The following is a 23,043-nucleotide window of genomic DNA, read 5'->3' as shown; positions in this document are numbered from 1 at the left end:
ATTTCTGGTTTTGTTTATTTGGGTTTTTTCTCTCCTCTTCTTGGTGAGTCTAGCCAGAGGTTTGTCAATTTTGCTGACTTTCTCAAAGAACCAGCTCTAGGTTTGATTGATTTTTTTTCTATTGTTTTTTGAATCTCTATTTTATTGATTTCCTCTTCGATCTTTAGGATTTCCTTCCTTCTGCTGACTTTAGAGTTTTTTGGTTGTTCTTTTTCTAATTCATTTAGGTGGTGGGTTAAGCTGTCGATTTGAGATTTTTCTTCTTTTTTGAGGAAGGCCTGTATTGCTATGAATTTCCTCTGAACACTGCTTTTGCAGCATCCCATAGATTTTTGAATGGTTGTGTCTTCATTATCATTTGTCTTGAGGTATTTTTTAATTTCCTTCTTGATTTCCTCATTGACCCACGGGTTTTTTAGTAGCATGTTGTTTAGTCTCCACGTAGTAAGTTTTTTCTCATTTCTTTTCCTGTGGTTGATTTCTAGTTCCATGCCATTGTGGTCAGAGAAGATACTTGAAATAATTTCTATACTCTTAAATTTGTTGAGGTTAGCTTTGTGCCCTAGGATGTGGTCAATCCTTGAGAATGTTCCATGTGCACTTGAGAAGAATGTATATTCTGATTTTTTTGGATATAATGTCCTGAAAATATTGATTTAAGTCTAACTTTTCTTTGTGTCATTTAGGATCTCTGTTGCCTTATTGATTTTCTGTCTAGAGGATTTATCCATTGATGTGAGTGGAGTGTTAAAGTCTCCTGCTATGATTGTATTCCCATCAATTTTTCCTTTTATGTCTGTTAGTATTTGTCATAGGTATCTAGGTGCTCCTATATTAGGGGCATATATATTGACGATTGTAATATCCTCCTCTTGAACGGATCCTTTAACCATTAAATAGTGTCCTTCTTTGTCTTTCTTTATGGCCTTCATTTTAAAGTATATTTTGTCTGATATGAGTATTGCAACTCCTGCTTTCCTGTCTTGTCCATTGACATGAAATATCTTTTCCCATTCCTTCACTTTCAATCTATATGTGTCCTTTTCCCTGAGGTGAGTTTCTTGTAGACAGCAGATTGACTGTTTTTGCTTTTTTATCCAATCTGTCACTCTGTGTCTTTTGACTGGAGCATTCAGTCCATTGACATTTAAGGTGATTATTGATAGATACGTAGTAATTGCCATTTTAAATCTTGTTTTCCAGTTTATTCTATGTTTCTCTTTTCTTCTTTTCTTTTTTTTTTTTTTTTGATTGGATGGTTTCCATTCATTTTATGTTTGAGTACTTTTCAGTTTTTTTGTGAATGTAATATTCGGTTTTGATTTGTGGTTGCTGTGTGTTTTTAGTACGTTAACCCCTTCCTATATCTGCTTGCTTTTGACTGATAGTCATATAGGCTCAAACACAACATTAAAATTTTTTAAAATCTATATTTTCTTATTTTCCTTCCCCATATTATATGATTTTGATGTCTTTTTAAAAAAAAAATCTTCATGTTTAAATCTGTGTGCTGGCTTATTTAAGTGACTGCTTTCCAATTGTGGTTTCCTCCATCCTAATTCTTTTTTCTCTTTTTTTTAATTTAGAGAATCTGTTTCAGTATTTCTTTTAGAATGGGTTTAGTATTGCTGTACTCTTTTTGCTTTTGTTTGTTGGAGAAATTCTTTATTTCCCCTTTTATTTTAAATTATATTCTTGCTGGGTTGACTATTCTAGGCTGCATATTTTTTCCTTTCAGCACTTTAAATATATCTTGCCACTCCCTTCTAGCCTGTAGTGTTTCTGTAGAGAAATCAGCTGATAGCCTTATGGGGTTTCCCTTATAATTAATGCTTTGCTTTTCTCTTGCTGCCTTTAGAATCCTCTCTTTAACTTTTGCCATTTTTATTATAATATGTCTTGGTGTGGGCCTGTTTGGGTTCAACTTGTTTGGGGCCCTCTGTGCTTCCTGTATCTTGATATCAGTATCCTTTATATTTGGAAAGTTTTCAGCCATAATTTCTTCAAATATATTTTAAATCCCCTTTTCTTTTTCTTCTCCTTCTGGCATTCCTATTATGTGTAGATTGGCCCACTTTATCTTACCCCATAAGATATCCCATATCTTATATTGTTTTCATGTTTTTTCATTTGGTTTTCTGTCTGCTGTCCTGATTGGGTGATTTCCATTATTCTATCTTCCACGTCACTAATTCGTTCCTCTGCATCATTCATTCTGCTCTTTATTGCCTATAGCTCAGTTTGTATCACTGCAAATGAATTTTCTAATTTTTCTTGGCACCTTATATTATCTAGTTCCTTTCTAAAGGAATCTGCATTACTGTTCATATCCCCACTTAATTCCTTCAGTATTTTCACTATCTCCCTTTTGAACTAAAAGTATGTCAGACTGCAGAGGTCTGTTTCATTTTTGACTGCTTTAGGTGAATTCTCCTGTTCCTTTAACTGGGAATGGTTTCTGAGCCTCTTCATCCTGCTTGTGTTTTTCTTTTTCTGTGAGTTTGGGGAAGCCAAACTGTAATCTTGTAAGGCTACTTTTATGCAAGAACACCCCTTTGTATTTTGAGGGGGTTACTATTTATTTTTGGTGTAGGAGTTTGAATATTTTCTTCTATTTCTTTGGTGTGAGCAGGCTGTTATCCCCAGGATGCTCAGTGTGTTTTCAGGGAGAAGGAGGCAATGGGTAGACCCAGCAGTCAGTGTGTGGTCATTGGGCTGTCAACAGCAGCAAGGACTTGCAGGAAGGTGGCACAGGCTACTCCTAGTTGCAGGGCCCTGGGAAGTGGTAATAAGCTCTAGGCAGATCTTCAAGGTGACCAGAGCATTTAGCAATAGCAGCAGCAGGGTGCATGAGTTCCAAGGGAAGTGAGAGCAACAACAGCTTGTATCCAATTGCAATGCCCTCCTCTGAGGTAACTGGAACTGCAGATGGTGCCTGTTCAGGGACCCCTAGTGGGAGCAGGCCATGACCATCTCTAGAGTCAGTGATAACTGCAGTGGTTTACCCCCACCACCTGTAGACCATGCATGAAGCAACCTGTCTCACTTAGCCCACATAGGAGGTGCTGCACAGGCTGTTCCTAGTCGCAGGATCCTGGGAAGTGACAGAGATCAGGCGTGTGGGTACTGCCTAGAATATTTAGCAGTAGCAGGGCGGGTGTATTCCCAGTGGTGTGAGAGCACCAACAGCTGATGTTTGGTCACAATGCCCTCCTCTGTGGTGCCCTTGAGGTGGTTGGGGCTGCGAGTGATTTTTGTTCAGTTATCCCCAGTGAGTATCCCCATGCCCACCTCTGGAATCAGGGATAACTGCAGCAGTTTGCCTCCACCATCTGCAGACCATGCAAGAAGCACCCTGTCCCACTTAGCCCACGCAGGAGGTGCTGCACCAGCTGCTCCTAGTTGTAGGGTCTTGGGAAGGGACAGTGACCAAGTGTCTGGGCATTGCCCAGAACGTTTGGCAGTAGCAGCTGCAGGGCAGGTATGTTCCCAGGGGACTGAAAGCAATAGTGTATGGTCTTGGTTGCAGTGCCCTTTTTTTTTATTTTTTGCCAACCCCTGAGGTGACTGGGGTTGCAGGTGGAGCCCACTCACAGGCCTCCAGTGATCGCAAGCCACACCTCCCTGTGGCCTCTGAGATGACCGCTGCAGTCTGTCCCTGACACCTATAGATCATGCAAGAGGCACCACGTCACACATAGGCCCTGATGCCCTTAGCCCACACAAGAGGTGCCTGGCCACCACTAGCCTGCACAAGAAGCGCCCAGTCTCCCCTAAACGAGCAAGAGGCTTCTCACTGACCATAGCCTATGCCAGAACTGCCCCTCCCTCTGAGAGCCTGTGGGCATGCACATGTGCAGGGAGTTTCCTATAGCATCTGCCCCTCCTCCTCTCCCCTCCCCAACAATGGCACCTTGCTTCTCCTGCAGGTCTGGACCGTCTCCTGGGTTCCCTCTGCTGTGGTGTTCCCCTCCCCAGCCTGTTGTGTACCATTCCCCCGCCCATGGCACACTGCTCCTTAGCCCCTTAGGCTGTCCCACACCGCCAAACCCTGTCCTCTCCCAGGGACTGACCTCCAGAGCCTAAGTCTCAGCACCCACCAGAGCATCTCAGGCTGTGGTGTCCTGGCGGGTGGTTCAGATGATCTGTGTGGCTCTCACTCTGTTTTGCTGTTCTCAGTCCAGCTGCTACACTTTTCTCGCTGACTTTGAGGTCCCTCTGTCTCCACTGATCTCCCAGTCCGTTAGGTGGTTTCCCAGGATGTAGGTTCCTCTTCTCCTTCACAGCTCCCTCCTGGGAATGCTAGTCCCATCCCAATTCCTTTTCTCTCTCTCTCTTTTTTTCTTTTGTTCTACCCAGTTATGTCAAGAGTTTCTTACCCTTTTTGGAGGTTTAAGTTCTTCTGCCAGCATTCAGTTGATGTTCTGTGCGAGCAGTTTTATATGTAGATGTGTTTTTTGATGTGTTTGTGGGAGAAGGTGAGTGCAACCTCTTACTCCTCCCCCATCTTGCTCCTCCTCATTTTTCTTTTTAATACTGTTCCTTTCCTTTGCATATTTTGATAGTCGTTACATATTTATAAGTTTATTATTGTTCTATCTTCTTTTTTAAAATACTATGTTGTATAATAATACAATGTGCATTCATAGCCTCATGAATATTTTTGGCTAAATTCTGTATTATCTCATATTAATATTGCTCTAAAACTTTTGTTGTAATATGTTTTTACCTGCTATATGTTTTTTATTCTTTTATTTTGAAACTTAGAGCTTGTTTTTGTCTCAGTTCTGTCTTTTTTTAAAAAGCATACTGCTCGACTTTGTTCTGGTTATCCACTGTAAAACTTTGTCTCTTAACAAATAAATTTAGTCTATTTTACAAATTGCTGATATATTTTATTAACTTTTGCCAATTTATATTGTGTTTTCTACTTAGCATGTTTTGTGTTTTCATTTTTAATCTTCTTTCTTTCCCTTTTTTTTTTTTTTTTTTTTTTTTTGCTTTTGAGGGCCACACCTGCAGTACGTGGAAGTTCCCAGGCTGAGGTGGAATCAGAGCTACAGGTGCCAGCCTATATTACAGCCACAACAACACAGGATCCAAGCAGTGTCTGAAAATTACACCACAGCTCACAGAAACACCAGGTCCTTAATCCACTGAGCAAGGGCAGGGATCAAACCCACATCCTCATGGATACTAGTCAGATTTATTTCCTCTGTGCCACAACGGGAACTCTTCAATTTTCTTTCTTACCTTCTTTTGGACTGTTAAATTTCCTCGTTCCTTTTGTTTTGCATTACCTGTTTTGGTGCCTTTTATTTTATTTATCCTTACATTCAGAACATGCATACTGCTTAATTTTAGTTTAAAACTCTAATCAGTATCTTTTTCTTCCTCAAGACTAGACAATACCTTTTATTTGATCACTTCCCTTTCAACATCCTCCATGTTGTTTTATAATACAATTTTTAACAAAATTTATTTACTTTTTATAGTCATAGACTTATAAAAACGTTTTAGCATGTTTTCCGTTTATGATTGTTTGCTTCATCATGTAACTTTCCTCTTTTACTTCTTGCCCAAAGACAATCCTTTAAAGGTTCTTTAAGCCCTTTGTGTGTGTGAAAATTTTTCTAAGCCTTCGTATGACTGAAAAAGCTTTAATGAGGTTTTTCTGGGTATATAATTAACAATTATTTTCTCTCACACTTTGAAAATTTATTCCATTTTCTTCTGGTATTTACCATAAGATAAGAATATGCTATTAGTTTGATGATTTTCTCTTTATCCTGGTAGTCTACATTTTAACTATAATATATCTGAGTGTTAAATTCTCCTATACTTTTCTATAATTAAATATATGAGTCCACAAAATGAAAATTCTTGAGTCCAAAGCAGGATAAATGAAGTTAATTATAGAAAATTCTTAACCTTAACTGCTATGAATAAGCCCCATACTTATAACCACCTATCTGAAAAGTAAAGTCTCTCCTTCTAAAATTACTTTCAAATATTTATAAAGATTCTCCTCACAATTTAAGGTTAGGTGACTTCTCTTTTGTATTTCCTATTTGCATTAAGTCACTCCAGATTTTGTAATAAATAAATCCTAAAATTTCAGTGATTCTATTCATAAAATTCTGTTATTATGTAATATCAGATATGCCTGATTAATGGTTAACTCTTCTCTCAGCAATGACTTAGACATTCAAGTACATCTTATATCTCTGCCATCTTCAACTAATGGCTTCTGAGTTCATCATGCCTGCCTCAAATGAGTGGAGGGGAGAAGCTTAAAGATCCCAAGAGGTAGTCTTTTACAAATAAGACTGGATGTTGTCTCACACATCACTTTCAATTAGATTAGCTAGAACACAATCATATGGGCTACGTCTTACCACAAGGGAATTTGGAGGAAATAGTCTAACCATCATGTTGTATTCATTTTCTTTTTTTTTTTTTTTCTTTTTTTTTTTTTTTTTTTTGCTATTTCTTGGGCCGCCCCTGCGGCATATGGAGGTTCCCAGGCCTGGGGTCGAATCCGAGCTGTAGCCACCAGCCTATGCCAGAGCCACAGCAACGCGGGATCCGAGCCGCGGCTGCAACCTACACCACAGCTCACGGCAACACCGGATCGTTAACCCACTGAGCAAGGGCAGGGACCCAACTCGCAACGTCATGGTTCCTAGTCGGATTCGTTAACCACTGCGCCACGACTGGGGAACTCCTGTATTCATTTTCTATCACTACTGTAACAAATTGCCTTAATGGCTTAAAACAAAACAAATTTAGTATTTTATAGTTCTGTACGTCAGAAATCTGACTTATGCCTTGCTGGGCTAAAATCAGGGTGTCACCTTGGGTGCATTCCTTTTGGAAGTTCTAGGAGCAAAACTGTTTCCTTGCTTTTCAGCCTCTAGAGGCCACTACCCACATTCCTTGGCTCATGGTCCCCTTCCTCCATTTTCAAAGCTAGTAAAAGTAAGCTAAGCTCTCACCTCACTGTGGCCTTCTCCCCTCATCACACCTCTTTCTCTAACTCCTTTCAAACTCCTATTTCCTCTTTGAAAGGCTGGTAAGATTACACTGGGCCCACACAGATCACCTAGGACAGTCATCCTATTTCAAGATCAACTGATTAGCAACATTAACTCCATTTGCAATCTCAATTCCCTTTTGTCATGTATCCTAACCTGCTCACAGAGTCTAGGGATTAGAGTGTGATCGTGTGGGGGAGGGGAGAGGAGGAGTTCTATAGTATCTCTTTATTTCTCTACGATAGATCTTTTGATGAGTTTTCTCAGATTTATCATTCACTAATTCTTTAGTTGAGTCTATTCTGAACTAAATTTTTATACTTTATATAATTTAATGACTATATTTCATACATTTGCTATTTCTATTTTGTCCTTTATCAAATATAGCTGCTTCTGATTAATGGAGTCTATTCCTTGCTTTATCGATTCTATCTATTCATTAGTATATTTGAATATTTGAAACACATTTGTTTGAAAATTCCTTTTGAATTGCTTTCTTACACATGTTGTCCCATTTGTCGGGCCTACTTTTACATCAGCAGGTTTCCTCAAGTGTATTTTGACTTTAGTCTGTGAGCTCATTAGTTATCATTTGAATGTTTCTCATAAACTCTCTGTTGTGCAATAATCCCATTATTGCACAGATTTTATAGATTGGATAGTCTTCATAATACTTTCTACTTGCATAGTTTCTTCTCTACAAGAGGAATTAAAATATGGGTCTATACCTGTACTCAGCTTACACTGAGGGTTCTACCATTGCTGAAGACTCAGTTTTCAACCATGGCTGGATGTAAAAAGTTGCTTCCTGGCATAAAATTGCCTGATCAACAGGTAGGGATTAATGATGCCATTTTCACAGACAGAGTTTTTGTGAGACTTATAAGAACATTAGTTCCAGGTATTTACAACATATAAGGCCTGTGGCCTTGATTTTGCTCCTGATTGGGTGTTGACAACCCAGCCTCATTCACCATCAAAAGTGTGGGTTCCCTCTTGATATACGATTCTTGGAGACTTTTCTTTCTAGTTTTCAAGATCAGCTTTATGTTTTAAATCTTTAAAAAATACTGTGCCCAACTTTTCCAAGTGACCAGAAAAGAAGGTAGAATATTCATTTTGACAGCAAGCCCCTTTCCCTACCTTGACTCTTTATCTTCTAATATTCAGTTACATCCTGATTTTTCTTGTTATTCAGCATCCCCATATGACACAAATGATTTTGAAAGTGGAAACTTTCTGTTGAAGCAGTTATGTAGTAATAATTTGGTGCAACAAAGGATCATTCAGACAAAGAGAAAAAAGAGAAAGAAAATTAAAGGGGGGAAAGAGGAGAGACAGAGGGGAAAAGGAAAAGAACAGAAGTAGCGGGATCAGAGATAAAAGAAGACATGGAGGCAGAAAAAGGTTCTATGGACTAAGAAATTAGCAATGCCCCAAACAGTGCTATTCTTCTTCTAAAAGAAATTAAAGGACAATTGCACAGATCTTATAATCTTACCCTACCATAAGAGTATTACTGATGGAATAAACAAAGTCTGACATTTATACCCAAAAAGCAATCTATAGACGGGTATCCATCTTCCTACCATAATGCATTGCAACTGATAACAGAAAATGGAATGTGACCCACTGTGGCCCTCTTTCCCATAACTTCTTCTAATATAATAACAATGGAAATGTAAGTTTTCCCTGAGACACACAGATCTCATTCTTGTTTCTTTTTCTTTTAGCACTGCCTCAATCAAGTTTTGGTAAGTCCATTTACTTTAATTCTGCTGACATTTAGTCCCATGTAATCAAGGTTACATTAGCCCCATTTAATCAAGCTTCAGTGGAAGCTTGAGCTTCACATTTCTCTAATTTATTTTTGCCACATAACCCAAATACCTAACAACCAGATATATAGGAAGTACTAGGAGTATAGAGGTATAGGAAGTGGCTAATCATAAAGACATGTCAGCAGGAAAAAGAAACCATTTTCAAACTTGAATTGCTGGAAAAACAGAGTAAAAGAAGGTAAACAGCAAGGAGTTAGTAAGGAAGATGAGACTGTAATGGAGATAATACAGTATTGGACATAAATGGTGTTAGCTCTTGAGAATTTCACAGCTTGTGTGGCTGAGGGGAAAGGGAAGCCTTTCCAGAGATGTCCCCAGATCTGGCTGAGCACGTTCCTGGTTGTTTTCCCACCATGAACCCTTGGTGTCTGGAGATCTTGTCCCCTTTATCTGCCCTTTTCTAGGAAGATTCTAAGCCTTTTTGCTTTCCCATTATCATATATTTTATTTTATCAGTTGAGGCTGAAAGGCTCGGGTATACAGGACTTCAGTTTGTGAATTTAGACTAAATGAATCATTAAAAGTTGAGCTGAAAAGAGGACTGTAAAACCCTATCACTAGAGTCTCTAGTTCCATCCATGTATCTTTTTCAGTGAAAGTTTTATTCGGATATATGCCCAAGAGTGGGATTGCTGGATCATATGTTAGTTCCATATTTAGTTTTCTGAGGCACCTCCATACTGTTTTGCTAAATTTCATACTTGAATGTTTTTAGATAGGGTGCACATTTTTCAAATGGCCAGCATCCTCATTACCCCCTATAACTAACAGATTCACAATTCATGACAACTGCTATGCCCCTAAAGGCTACTAAGTCTGTGACCCCACAAAGATGATCAGTACTTCTATTTCTATCCAGTATGGAAAATTTGGTTCTCTCTAAGAAAACTAATTCTGACATTTTCATTAGAAAGAATAACCACCAAAACTGCATTCTTAATCAAAAAGCACACAATACTTAGTGTTTTGGCAAGATACTCAAGTCTTATATATAATTGTTATCTACTTCTCCATTCTGAAAGTCAATAAGTGAATATCTTTCACTATCCTGCTTATTTGTCTTCACCTGGACAAGGCCATAAAACTCTTAGTTCAAACATTTCCTTTGTCCTCATTATTCTATATTACTTTAGGTCAGGAATAGAAAATATGTATATGCCACCTCTGTTCACACAGATACATTAGTAATTGATTATATTTCTCTTTCCTGCTCAGCCCACATGCAAACTAAAATTCTTCTCATCTCCAGGGAGTTGCTACTAATTGATCAGAATTAGCATACAACTCAAATATACTTGTCATGCTCAATATAGGCTAATATTCGTAAATCTTACAACTCAAATATATTTGTCATTCTTAATGTAGGCTAATATTCATAAATCTTATCTATCTTAAATATATAGGAACTGTCTTTTCAAATTCTTTATTTAGTAGTGAGCATGACAGTATGTTACTTTCAGTTTATATCATTTAGAAAAACTGACATCCCTTCCAAAGTGCTAAAGTAGACCTTATCATTTATCTGAAAAGCTACTATTCCCAACCCAAACAGGAAAAAACAAACAATAAAAACAGTTATAGGAGTTCCCATTGTGGCTCAGTGGAAACGAATCTGACTAGTATCCATGAGGATGCAGGTTCAATCCCTGGCCTCACTCAGTGGGTTAAGGATCTGGCATCGCCATGAGCTGTGGTGTAGGTTGCAGATGCAGCTCAGATCCATGGCTGTGGCATAAGCCAGCAACTGCAGCTCCAATTAGACCCCTAGCCTGGGAACCTCCATATGCCATAGGTATGGCCCTAAAAAGACAAAAAAAAAAAGTTATAAATATACAAGTAAAAAACAGAATATATTGACAAGCACAAGGAATTATAGCCATTATCTTGCAATAACTTTTAATGGATATAATCTGTAAAAATACTGAATCACTATGCCCTATACCTGAAACTAATATAATATTGTAAATCAACTGTACTTCAATTTAAAAAAGAAACTGCAAATTTTTCAACTTTCCTACGAAATATATTTTTTAAAGTAAGATTTCAGCACTTAAACATTGTTCAACAAGGAAAAATAAAATTACATAAGGAACAAAGAGTTGAACAGGTGAAAGAGGAAAAAGTGGAGAGGAAAGGAACAGGAAGGAAGAATTTCAATGTAAATCTCTAGAACGTGAAAATGAAAGACCAAAATAAGCTCTAAGTCCAAGTCATAATTTCAAATATACACAAAACCTTTGGAATCTATGGGGGAAATTAATTTATTTCATGCATACACTTGGTACAGTAAAGAGACTTTTAACATCTTAGAGTAAGACTGGTTATTTCTCAAGGCAGAAACAGTGGTTAGGGACTGCTGACAATCTCACTAAAACGTCAAAGGGTATATAACTAAGGGAATAAAGTAACTAATACAAAAAGAAGAGTTTTTAAGAGTAAAATCATACAGATTAATAAACCAGAAAAACACAGTGAAGTGCCCATAATTATGTCCTGTCACAGCATTCAGAACTTTCCAGATCACAATAAGGAACAAAAGGGGAAAATAGAAAAGGTAGAATAACCGTAAAATAGAGAATACTTAAATGCATGAAAACTAACTACTTTGCAGAAGAATTTCATTCTTTTGCAGTCACTGAATATATCTTTCCATAACATTTCTAATAGAACTGTTAGCTTTCCTAGCCATCATTATTCTTGAATTTTCACTGTAGCCTTTCAGTATAAAATGGGAGATACAATTTCCATTTCAAAGACTTAAAAATTAATGTTTCAAAGATTTAGAGACTTACCCAGCCATAGAGCTAGAAAGTAGCAAAGCTAGGACTCTCTAGTCTTGGGTCTTTAACCTCAAGAGTATTGTACCTTACACCTGGGGAAGAAGGAATGGGGTTGCTTACAGTCCATACTCTCTGAAAGCCTAAATCTAAGTGAGATTATATTTGTCAGTTTTCTATTTCTCCCTTTTTTTCTCCTCTTTTGGCTTTAAACAAAGAACATTTGTTTCTTACAGTTCTTATCAATTTTCATTATAGGTGATATAAAAGGCTTAAAAGCAACTCCAGAACTTTTATGTAAGTTTCCCTTATTTTTCAACTCAGTTCCTTTCTATTTGTTATAAACTGTCTACTATGGGGGAGCTGGAGTGAGAGGGTTGAGGAGACATATAAAGATGGAAGAAATGAGAACAACAGAAAAACTACTCATTATTTTACTGCTCCCCTTTTTCTTCACCACTGTGAAGAATTTGAGGCTGATTTCAAAATTCCTCTAAGTAATTGATGATGATTTTCTTATTTTGCAAAGTAGAAACTCTGTTAATTAAAAAAGTATGAATTACAAGTAAAATAAAATTCTGGGATCGGATGGCGTCATTTGTCAAAAACAAACAAATTAGAAGGATTTATACCAAGAAGACTGTAAAAATTGAGAACAAGAAAAATAACTGCAGAGAGTATAATCTTATTGGTCCCCTACAAAAAGATGGGGGGACTGGATGCTTTATCACTGTCTTCCATGTAAATCTATTGCGTAGTAAATGCTTGATCTGAAACTCCATGAAATGTATATTCTTCAGTCATGGTCTCTCCAAACATACTTGTTTGTATTTATATTTTAGCAGGCACTGCAGGACCCATAAGTAAGTTACCTTTTTCTGTGCTTTAATTCTTCTGTGTTTTGCATGACTACACTGTTAGAATATGTAAGACACTCCTATCTCTGGATGTTTTTTTGTTTTTTGTTTTTTGTTTTTTCCCACTGTACAGCAAGGGGGTCAGGTTATCCTTACATGTATACATTACATTTTTCCCCCAGATCTGGATGTTTTTAATTCCTCCTGCACAAACTTTCAATTCTTTTCTCCTTCTAATATCTTAACAAGTTAAGTGCTTCTGTGAGGAAGTAATATTTTTAATTTTATCAAAATCTTGAGATTCAATGGTAGAGGCAAGTGCTAGAAATGTTGGAAGTTCTCTTTCTAGAAATCCCAGTAACACACAGAAGAAGAGGGTAGTGAGTCCCCAATTGGCTGATCTAAGATCTCCACAATTTCATTGGTGTTTGTGTGGAATTTATATGCCCTACTATTAACACAGAATAAATCTGGAAGTATTCAAGTAGCATTTTTTTTTTCTTTTAGGACCATACTCGCAGCATATGGAGGTTCCCAGGCTAGGGATCTAATAAGAGCTACAGCTGCTGGCCTACGCCAGAGCCACAACAACGCAGGATCTGAGTGGCCTGTGACCTACACCACAGCTCACAGCAACGCCAGATCTTTAACCCACTGAGCGAGACCAGAGATTGAACCTGCAAACCCATGGCTACTAGTCAGATTTGTTTCCACTGCACCACAGCAGGCACTCCCAGGTAGCATTTTAAATGACATGACCACAAACATTTCTGTCAAAAGCACTGGGAAGGAATAAAGAGTGAGGGATAAATAAGAGGCAATTTATTTTAAAATGAAAAAAAATGTAAATAGAAACAGTGATACATAAATGCTCCTTATGACTTTGCTGTTTAAAATGGCTCTGAGGACCTGCATTTGGCATCACCTTGGAGTTTGTGAGAAATGCAGAATCTCAGCCTAACACCCATTTTCAGAGCTACTAAATCAGAATCTGCCTTTCACAAGATCCTTAAGTGATCTGTATGCACATTAAAGTTTAGAACCATTGCTTTACAGAATTTCGACCCCTTTGCACTTAGAAAGGAAATAAAAAGTTAAGTGTACTTGATCTGAATTTAACTAGCTCCACTATCCCTAAAGATTCTCCACACAAAAAGTAGCCTTACAGCCAATGACAAGAAAGATAAAACACAATGAGATTTAATTCATTTCTTAACACATTTCTATCCATCACTCCTGAGGATACTCAGAGCTTGAGCACCTGGTGCAGGGCCAACCCTGAAGGGAAGAGGAAGAAGAATGATTTGAAGGTTAGGGCTCATGGCAAATCATACCCTGTGTCTACTCCTCCTGGAGCATTTATACACATGAAACAAGATTAAAATAATCAAAAGTCAAACTTCAAGGATAAATATTGGGGAGGTGTCACAAAAGTACATGTAGCCTAAGAGGTATAAAGGTTGTGTGAGAGAGAGAGAGAGAGAAAGAGAAACAAAGAGAAGGCTAGAATTGCTAAGCATGCATATCTAGTGCATCAATCCCTTTACCCACTAACCATACCTATGAATGGCTTGAGTCTATCTAGAAGTTTCTATTCCCTCTTAGATACTAAGATACTTCAGGCCAAGTTATTCTACTGAATAAGGGAACAAAAGTCACCTACAAGAGACAGAAATTCCCACTGTCTCCTTCAGAAGATGAGGCAAAGGATTCTAGATAAACAAGTTCAAATTAGCCCACTTCGAAGAAAGGCAATTTATAATTAAATAGCCTGTGCAATATACTGAGTTTCAAACAGGACACCCATTGGGGAAGGAAAACTGACTGCTGCATCCCTGCAGCTTCGGCTATCAGATCTCAGTAATACTGGGGTCCTCAAGATGGGGAATGAATAATAAACTTTATTTGCTTTTCCAGTGAAGTAGAAATTTTAGTCCTGATGTCTGTATTTGTGATACAGAAATAATTTCAATGCAAACTGTATTCTCCTATGCCAAAGAACTATTCTAATTAGTTCTATCTTATTTTTCCCATATTTTAGCTGGAGCTATTGGACCAATAAGTGAGTTCCTTTTCTGTTTCCTAATTCTGACACTCTTTGGTCTTCTATGCAATAGAGAACCCTCTCCTCCCTCTGGCCATTTCCATTTCTACAACTCTAGGCCTTCCCAATCATGCTTCTTGACTTAATTTGAATCTCCTGACACCTCCCGATGCCCAAGCCATCAGAAATAGATACCCAGAACTGTCACTGAGTTTAAGACAAGGAAAATCAAAATAATTCATATTTAAAATAATGGCCAGGAAAAATTCTCTAAGCTATGATAAAAATAATCAAAACAGCTATTTATGGATTTTCCCTAAATTGAGGGAAGAGCTACAAGAAAAACAGGTAGTTTTAGGAGAAGGCAAAAGAATAAACATGATCAAGAAAAATGAGGAAGTGGCAATGAAAAAAAAATAAGGGAACTGACATCTACCTATTCCTAAAGAGTTTCATGGGTGGACAGAGAAAGGGAAAGAGAGGAGGGATGAAAGCAAAGGAGAAGAGCTACAAATCTTCAGTCTATGTTCTCTATGTCCTCTTCTGCCATAGATTTCTCACTTAAGATAAATGCTGAATGACTTGATGTGGTGGGTGGGTTATGAGTCTTCCATGTTAAAATTACCTATAGAGCTGCAGTAATAGTCTTCCCTCTGGTTGAGTTGCTTCATAGATTCTTTAAAAAGAATACTGATGGCATAAGAACACAGTTAATAGCAAACCACACTGTTTTTCCTCCTCTTTGTATTTCAGTGCAATTCACAGCACCTATTCGTAAGTATTGAATTTGTTTTTCTACTCTGGCTCCTTTTATTTCTGACCTATGGGTCTTAAGGACCAATCTGCCCTGTCTTCTTAACGCCATGTTTCTCAACTCCCCAGGCATTTCTACTACACACTTTTCAAAGAAGCTCTGCATAAAGTAAACTCTATGGGATAACTTAAGAAAATAGAAAAGAAAATGGGAATTCCCATTGTGGCTCAGTGGTTAACAAACCTGATTAGTAACCATGAGGTTGCAGGTTTGATCCCTGGCCTTGCTCGGTAGGTTAAGGATCTGGTGTTGCTGTGAGCTGTGGTGTAGGCTGCAGACGTGGCTCAGATCCAGCGTTGCTGTGGCTGGGTGTAGGCCAGTGGCTACAGCTCCGATTAGACCCCTAGCCTGGGAATCTCCATATGCCGCAGAGGCGGCCCTCAAGACAAAAAAAGAGAAAGAAAAGAAAAGAAAAGAAAATGGTCTTTCTAGAAACAGTCTTGATGCTATCAACAAGAGAAGGCTCGCTTTTCAAATAACAATACGTCCCTAGTGGAATGAAGGAAAAAAAGAAAAATATAAGAAGAAAATATAAGCAATAGGAAGTCTGTCCAAGGATTTCCCTTAAAGCAACCTTTGATCTTCCTAAGGTTTTCATTTATGACACTGCCTCTAGAGTGTTGGAGAATGAGTATTTCCTTTACAGTGGTGAAACAATTACATCTCTCTCTCTCCCTCTCTCTCTGTCTCTCTCTCTCCTTCTCAGCTGGAGCTACGGGACCTATCAGTAAGTTTGGTGTCTAATTTTCCACTGTGGAGGATTTTAATTTCCTGCAGTATATTAAGAATCCTTCCCAGGACTCCATCTTGGGATTTCAGGGATTGGGGGTCCAGATTTTCTTGACCTTTCAGTTTTTTTCTACCTAGCATTCCACAAGTCATCAATGATCCTGTGAATGTACATTCCATTGCTAAATAGAAACTATAGAGGACAAACACTTATAGAAGGTTTCCATTGCTTCCAACATCACACAAATGACTTTTAAAACCAGAGTAAGATGGAAAGAAGTGAAAATATAGGAGAAAGGAAGAAAATTAAGTTTAAATTTAGGAAAAGGATTTTTCTAATCCTCTACAGGGGTTTTAATGAACCAACAGGGTAATCTCTACTTAGTACCTTTGCTAATTACCCTCTCAGTGGATCCATTAGATAAGGAGACCCTTATATGTATCATATTGTCTTAATATCCCAGCAAGAAAGTCAACATCCCCACTACCCAACTTCAGTTGACTCGAAGTTTAGTGGTGCATAGTCTTACTAGGAAAAGCAAATAAATGAGAACTATAGTCTCTAGAACCTGAAAGCACCTAATGATTTCTTTCACTGATTTCTCTTTTTTTTTTTTTTATTCTTTTACTGATTTCTCTTTTATTTTTTTAGAGCTCTCTCAAAAAACCATTGGTAAGTCACTAAGTCTCAAATTATAGTGCCTTTTGGTCCTTTACAATGCTTACAACATCAGTCTGTCTTTATTTCAATGACTCATGCCCATAGACTCCAGTATCAAATGTTTCTGCTGCCTCATAATCCCACTCAGAATTCCTAGAGGTTGGATTCACCCAGGTTCTGCAATAAAAAGATATTAACTATGAAGCTGAAATAAAAAGTGAAAAAAATACTCTCCTAGAGTGGGTTCCTTCTGAGCTCTTCCCACTCAAATATATAATCTAGTTTCAAAGGCCCAATATGTATTAGAAATTTTCTGTGCAAATAAATTTTCAATATTAGATTATCTTCATTTTGTAAAATAATGCAAAATTTAAGTTTCTTTTAATTTCTCATTGTTTTGAAAAGTACTCTCCAGGACAAATTAGGTTCTATTTTCACCAACTTTTAGAAACTTGCCCTATTGTACTTTTCCATAGAAACATTATGAATAATGGTTAGGTTCCAAGATACCTTTGTCCATAATTTCATGTTTATAAAACTAAGAACAAACAGTCATAGCTTCATACAGTGGATTATAGTGTTCCTAGCAAAAACTGAGAATTTTTTTTAAATTATAAAACTAAAGAAATATGATTTGAAATTTCCCTATATACATCTGACAGAATGAATATGAGTCCTATATTTGTACCTAGTCACATTCATTGAATGATTACTATAATTCTTTACAGTTTTTCTAAATCTCACATGCATTATTTTTTTGGATATACAGAACATTCCAATAGCAGTAAGTAAAGCAGATATTATATAGCCATCTTTAGGGATGAGGAAACTGAGGCTCAAAGAGTCATTTCCAAAAAAAAAATAAGAGAAGTGCTTAGTTAATAATGAAGTTAGAACTGAAGTTTTTCTGACTTTTAGTCAACTTTTTTAAAAAGTTCTACTGGGGAGTTCCCATCGTGGCTCAGTTGTTAACAAACCCAACTAGGAACCATGAAGTTGCGGGTTTGATCCCTAGTCTCACTCAGTGGGTTAAGGATCCGGCATCGCTGTGAGCTGTGGTGTAGGTTGCAGATGCAGCTCAGATCCATGGCTGTGGCATAAGCCAGCAACTACAGCTCCAATTAAACCCCTAGCCTGGGAACCTCCATATGCCATGGGTGCAATGCTAAAAAGACAAAAAAATAAATAAATAAAAAATAAAAAGTTATATTGAAATATAGTTTATTTACAGTGTAATAATTTTTGCTATACAACAAAGTGATTCAGTTATTTATATATATATACACACATCCATTATTTTTCAGATTCTTTTCCCATATAGATTATCAGAGACTATTGGGTAGAGTTGCCTGTGCTATACAGCAGGTCCCCTGTTAGCCAACCATTCTATACACCACCGAGTCCATATACCAATCCCAAACCCCCAATCCATCCCCTCCCTCAACCTGTCCTCTTTGGTAACCATAAGTTGTTTCTCAATGTTTGTTAGTCTGTTTTGGGTTCTGCAAATAAGTTCATTTGTGTCCTTTTTTTATCTTTTTTTTTTTTTTTTGCTTTTTTTTAGGGCCACACCCATGGCACATGGAGGTTCCCAGGCTAGGGGTCTAATCGGAGCCACAGCTGCTGGCCTACAGCACAGCCACAGCAACGCAGGATCCAAGCTGCATCTACGACCTACACCCCAGCTCAAGGCAATGCCACATCTTTAACCCACTGAGCAAGGTCAGGGATCGAACCCACAACCTCATGGTTCCTAGTCGGATTCGTTTTCCCTGCATCACGACAGGAACTCCTGTATCCTTTTTTTAGATTCCATGTATAAGTGATATCATATGATGTTTGTCTTTCTCTGTCTGACTTACTTCACCTAGTATGATAATCTCTAGGTCCATCCATGTTGCTGCAAATGGCATTATTTTATTACTTTGTATGGCTCAGTGATTTAATTGATTTCTTTCCACTACCATATTGGGTGTTTAAATGGGTTATTAACAATGAATAAAATGAACTTCTAATGTTATAATTCAGGGTTGACAAAAAGGCCTCTAGGAAAGAAGGTGAAAGTACAATAATTGTAAACAGTAAAAGAGAGAGAACGAAGATATGAATCAAAAAGAGGGGAAAAATGTAGGAAGAAAAGTGGAAGAAGAAAGATTAAGTAAATTGGCAGACTGGAGAAGAAAGTATAAATGAATAAAGCTGGTAAAGAGAAGAAAAGGAAGGGTACAACAAACCACAAATTTAAAAGTGGAAAAGTGGGGAGAAAACATGGGAAAAGTAAAGAAACCAAATAAAATTGAAATGATCATCTGTCCAAGGATTTAGTGCCTTATACCAGGAAGGCAGGTGTCCTAGGAGTCCTACTCCAGGATCAAGGGCTCTTTTTTCTAGGTCAGTCAAAGCAAATATTAAATTACTTTTGCAAAATACCTGAATGTTTAGCTTGTCTATAGCTCATAGCCCAGGATATCCAGAACTGGTAAGCCTCTTCCCAGCTTTTTTACACAGAAGGAAAAAAAATCAAAGCTATAGGTTTAGGGCTTATGGGTCAGAACTGGAATATCTCCCATCATTAGTGCCATGAAGGGAGGGGTTATGGAGAAGAGAGATATTGCAATACCCACTGGGAGGAGGAATGGTCTTTTCAGATTCCATTATGCAGACTCACAATATTACCACAGTCTTCACCTGGCACCAGTAGGACCTGAAGCAGAAAGCACAGTTTGCCAGCAGGGCAGCATCAGCCATCCCTCTTCTGAGGCAGTAGTCCTGACAGTGGTCTATGCAGGTGTCGATAGACCCATCCAGGAACTGTTCCCTTTGGCCTCCCATAGGCTGAGTATGGAAGCTACCCTGACTTAGAAACCCCAGGAGCCAAAATCCCCCCTAAGAACTCTCTACATATAACCTAAATGGATCCCATAAGGACATGCCCAAATACATGGTCACTACATTCAAGGAAGCCCAAAGCTATGGCTTTCTAATAGATATTTATCATTCTCCCAGGAGTTCTTTAGTGGCCTAGCAGTTAAGAATCCAGTGTTGTCACTGCAGTGGCTCAGGTTATTAATGTGGCTTGGGTTCAGTCCCTGGCCCAGGAATTCTTGTATGCTGTGAGTGCAGCCAATTAAATAAACAAATAAATATAGTTCTCCCAGTTCAAGTGCAGTTTACTGTTCAAGGACCATCCTTATGTAAAAAGAACGTTGCCAAGTAATATAAAAATTTACAATATTTATCAGGTCACTAAAGGATCAGAGCTAGAAAATCAACTGGAGATCAAATTCTCATTAAAAACTGAGGGCTTTCTTGACCCTTTGCCCACAGACACTAAAACTAATCACACAGTATTTGACTCTCTCAGTCCTCAATAAACTGGAAGCTGTGAGGAGACTAGATCCATACCTTCCTACCCTTATAGCTACCCTTAGACCATACTGTTTGGTCAGAAGTATTTTAGTACAGGATGATCCCTTTAAAAAGTAGCATCTTCCTGTTACTGACAGGAAAGACAAGTACAAAGTTTCACTGTTCTCTGATATCTCCTAGGATAACAATGATCCTAGAGAGATTCTCACTCAAGCTGAAGTATTACAGTATATTTTAATATCCTTTTTGCTCTATAGTTAACATAGCTCCCTGATGTTCTCATTACTGATATAACTTCTCTCTTACTCTACCTCCCAAAGTCCCATCTCTAGAATAAAATTAGTAAAAATTCTTCATCTGAACACCCATACTAATATATCAATTTGGATTTCTTTTTAGTACAAACTCCAGGACCTATTGGTAAGTCATCTGTGTGTTTATCAACTCTTTTATATTACACAAATTTATAACAGTGGTAATAGTGATAATTCTAATAGTGATGATTGTGGTTTGTCAATAATCATTGGAAGACTGTTCCAAAGCAAAGATGCAACAGAAAAAATGTGGGGGAGGATACAACAAATGTGTAAGAAGATAAGGGAAAGATGTCTGAGAGAGTGAAACAAAAAATGATGTGAAAGAAAGAAGATAAGGGAAAATGGAGGGAAAAGAATACATTTAAGATTTCGCCTTGAACACGTGTAGTGGACTACAACAATGAAATGGTTATCTTTCCAACTAAAACAGGGTTACAAGTCTCCTAGAGGAAGATCTGATCCTTAGAGTCCAGGAGTAATGCAGTTAAAAATATCTAATTCTGAGGTTGGGATTCAGTAATTCCTGGGAAACATTTTCACTGCTCTCCTTTGAGAAAAAAAAAAAAATCAATAGTACATGTTCTTTTCATGTTCAACAACCAGAGTAATTTAACTTTATTTCTATTTTTAGTACAATATCCTGGATCCAGTGGTAAGTCCCTTATCTGTTTCTTTCCTCTGGTGTTCTTTGATTGCCTATAATGTCTAGAGGGCCTATTCCCTGTCTTAAATGTATCTATTGCCATAAGGATGGTTGCAGTTTTTTGTTTTTTGTTTTTTGTCCTTTAGGGCCACACCCACGGCTTATGGAGTTTCCCAGGCTAGGGGTCTAATTGGAGCTATAGCTGCCAGCTCTGGTGTTGCCAGAGCCACAGCAACACCAGATCCAAGCCACGTCTGCGACCTACAGCACAGCTCATGGCAACACCGGGTCCTTAACCCACTGAGCAAGGCCAGGGATCAAATCCACGACCTCATGGTTCCTAGTCAGATTTGTTAACCACCGAGCCACAACAGGAACTCCAGGATGGTAGTTTTAGACATGTAGTCATACTTCTCAGTTTCTACCTGCTGAGAATTTTTCCAGGGTTATTTTATATAGAAAAACAGTATGAAAATTTCCTCACTAATGTTCATAATGACTTATATGAAAATATATAAAATTTTCTAATGTAACAGAGAAAGAAAAATAAGGCTAACTTTCCAGTTCTGAAGTGCTTTGTAGTTAATAAAGGCCCTACTCAAAGGTAATGGGGACAATGCAGGGAAAATGAGAAAAGGAAGGCAAAATTTTAAAATAAATATAAAAGAAGGGAAAAAGACAAATTTAAATATTCCAAAGTTTTACCAGGTTTCTTCCAGTTTCCTGGGGGAAGTCTACCAAGGAATACTCTCAAGATCTAGTCTGCCTGAGTCCCCCAGTCTTTTTTCCCAAGTTCTTTCTTCACATCCCAACCTGCCCTCTCACCTCAAACAACTACAAACACACATATGCTTTAGGGAACAGGATATGACAGTAGTTGGGCTGCAGTTACAGAAACTGACAGACTTATCAGGCAACTACAACCATGAGTAGAAGAAAGTGGAAGGTAGGTTTGAACTGTGACTAGGGAGGGCAAGGCCAATGTCAAAATCTATAGCCAAGACATGGAATCAACCCAAATGTCCACTGACAGATTGGATCAGGAAGATGTGGTATATACACACAATGTAATACTACTCAGCCATAAAAAAGAACAAAATAATGCCACCATTTGCAGCGACATGGATGGAACTAGAGACTCTCATCCTGAATGAAGTAAGTCAGAAAGAGAAAGAAAAATACCATATGATATCACTTATATCTGGAATCTAACCTATGACACAAAGGAACCTTTTTCCACAGAAAAGAAAATCATGGACTTGGAGAATAGACTTGTGGTTGCCAAAGGGGAAGGGGAGGGACTGGGAGGGACTGGGAGCTTGGGGTAAACAGATGCAGAATGTGTGTGAAGGCACTTCCTAAGTTGTAAAGTGCTCAAACCGTGTGTTGGAATTATTAATAAAATGAAAGCTGAATTTTAAAAAAAAAAAAATCTGGAGTGTGGAGTTCCCCTTGTGGTGCAATGGAAACGAATCTGATTAGTAACCATGAGATTATGGGTTTGACCCTGACCTTGCTCAGTGGGTTAAGGATCCAGCATTGCCGTGAGTTGTGGCGTAAGTCGCAGACTCAGCCCGGATCCTGTGTTGCTGTGGCTGTGGTGTAGGCTGGCAGCTGTAGCTCCAATTCAACCCCTAGCCTGGGAATCTCCATATGCTGCAGGTATGGCCCTAAAAAGAAAAAAAAAAAAAAAAAGTCTAGAGTGTCAAAACCAATCCCATGTTGAAAATTGAGTCTACAAATTAAGCAATAGCATCCCAAAGTTTAAGCCAAATAAGAGGAAATCAGAAGGCAAGCCAGGAGTACTCAGACATTCCTTCAACTAGCTGAGCTCCTACCACGTAACAGAAACCGAGCTGAGCAATGGGTATAAAGTTATGAATAAGAGAGAGAAAGATGTGGTTGATCTCTGGTGCTGTGGAGTTTATAGGCCTGTAAGATAGCTTAGAAAAAG

General features: G+C 38.0%; 1 protein-coding gene and 1 long non-coding RNA gene across 26 annotated transcripts in view; one reads left to right on the top strand and one right to left on the bottom strand.

Annotated features, from left to right (window-relative positions):
- LOC146401481 (uncharacterized) overlaps positions 1–23,043 on the bottom strand; it is a 366,756-nt gene that overhangs the window by 240,670 nt on the left and 103,043 nt on the right. The window lies entirely within an intron of this gene.
- TSBP1 (testis expressed basic protein 1) overlaps positions 1–23,043 on the top strand; it is a 66,259-nt gene that overhangs the window by 11,692 nt on the left and 31,524 nt on the right. For 14 of the 22 annotated variants that reach the window (XR_014809163.1, XR_014809166.1, XR_014809164.1 and 11 more), the window contains exons 10-18: positions 8,771–8,791; positions 11,914–11,952; positions 12,498–12,518; positions 14,554–14,574; positions 15,310–15,330; positions 16,077–16,097; positions 16,752–16,772; positions 20,529–20,549; positions 21,078–21,098. Coding sequence is in view for 11 of the 22 variants with exons in the window: in XM_084966897.1 (XP_084823023.1) it covers positions 8,771–8,791; positions 11,914–11,952; positions 12,498–12,518; positions 14,554–14,574; positions 15,310–15,330; positions 16,077–16,097; positions 16,752–16,772; positions 20,529–20,549; positions 21,078–21,098 (207 nt within the window). In the remaining 11 variants the exon portion in view is untranslated. Of the gene's footprint in view, positions 1–8,770; positions 8,792–11,891; positions 11,953–12,497; positions 12,519–14,553; positions 14,575–15,309; positions 15,331–16,076; positions 16,098–16,751; positions 16,773–20,528; positions 20,611–21,077; positions 21,099–23,043 lie in introns of those variants that run through there. The other 8 variants (XR_014809167.1, XR_014809169.1, XR_014809168.1 and 5 more) reach the window with 6 other exon arrangements.

This window comes from Sus scrofa, chromosome 7 (assembly GCF_054392235.1).
Source record: "Sus scrofa isolate SSC_HxYL_T2T_F1_AM1 chromosome 7, Sscrofa_HxYL_maternal_Yorkshire_Landrace_v2.0, whole genome shotgun sequence".
Classification (NCBI taxonomy): domain Eukaryota; kingdom Metazoa; phylum Chordata; class Mammalia; order Artiodactyla; family Suidae; genus Sus; species Sus scrofa.
This window is presented reverse-complemented; position numbering and strand designations above follow the sequence as displayed.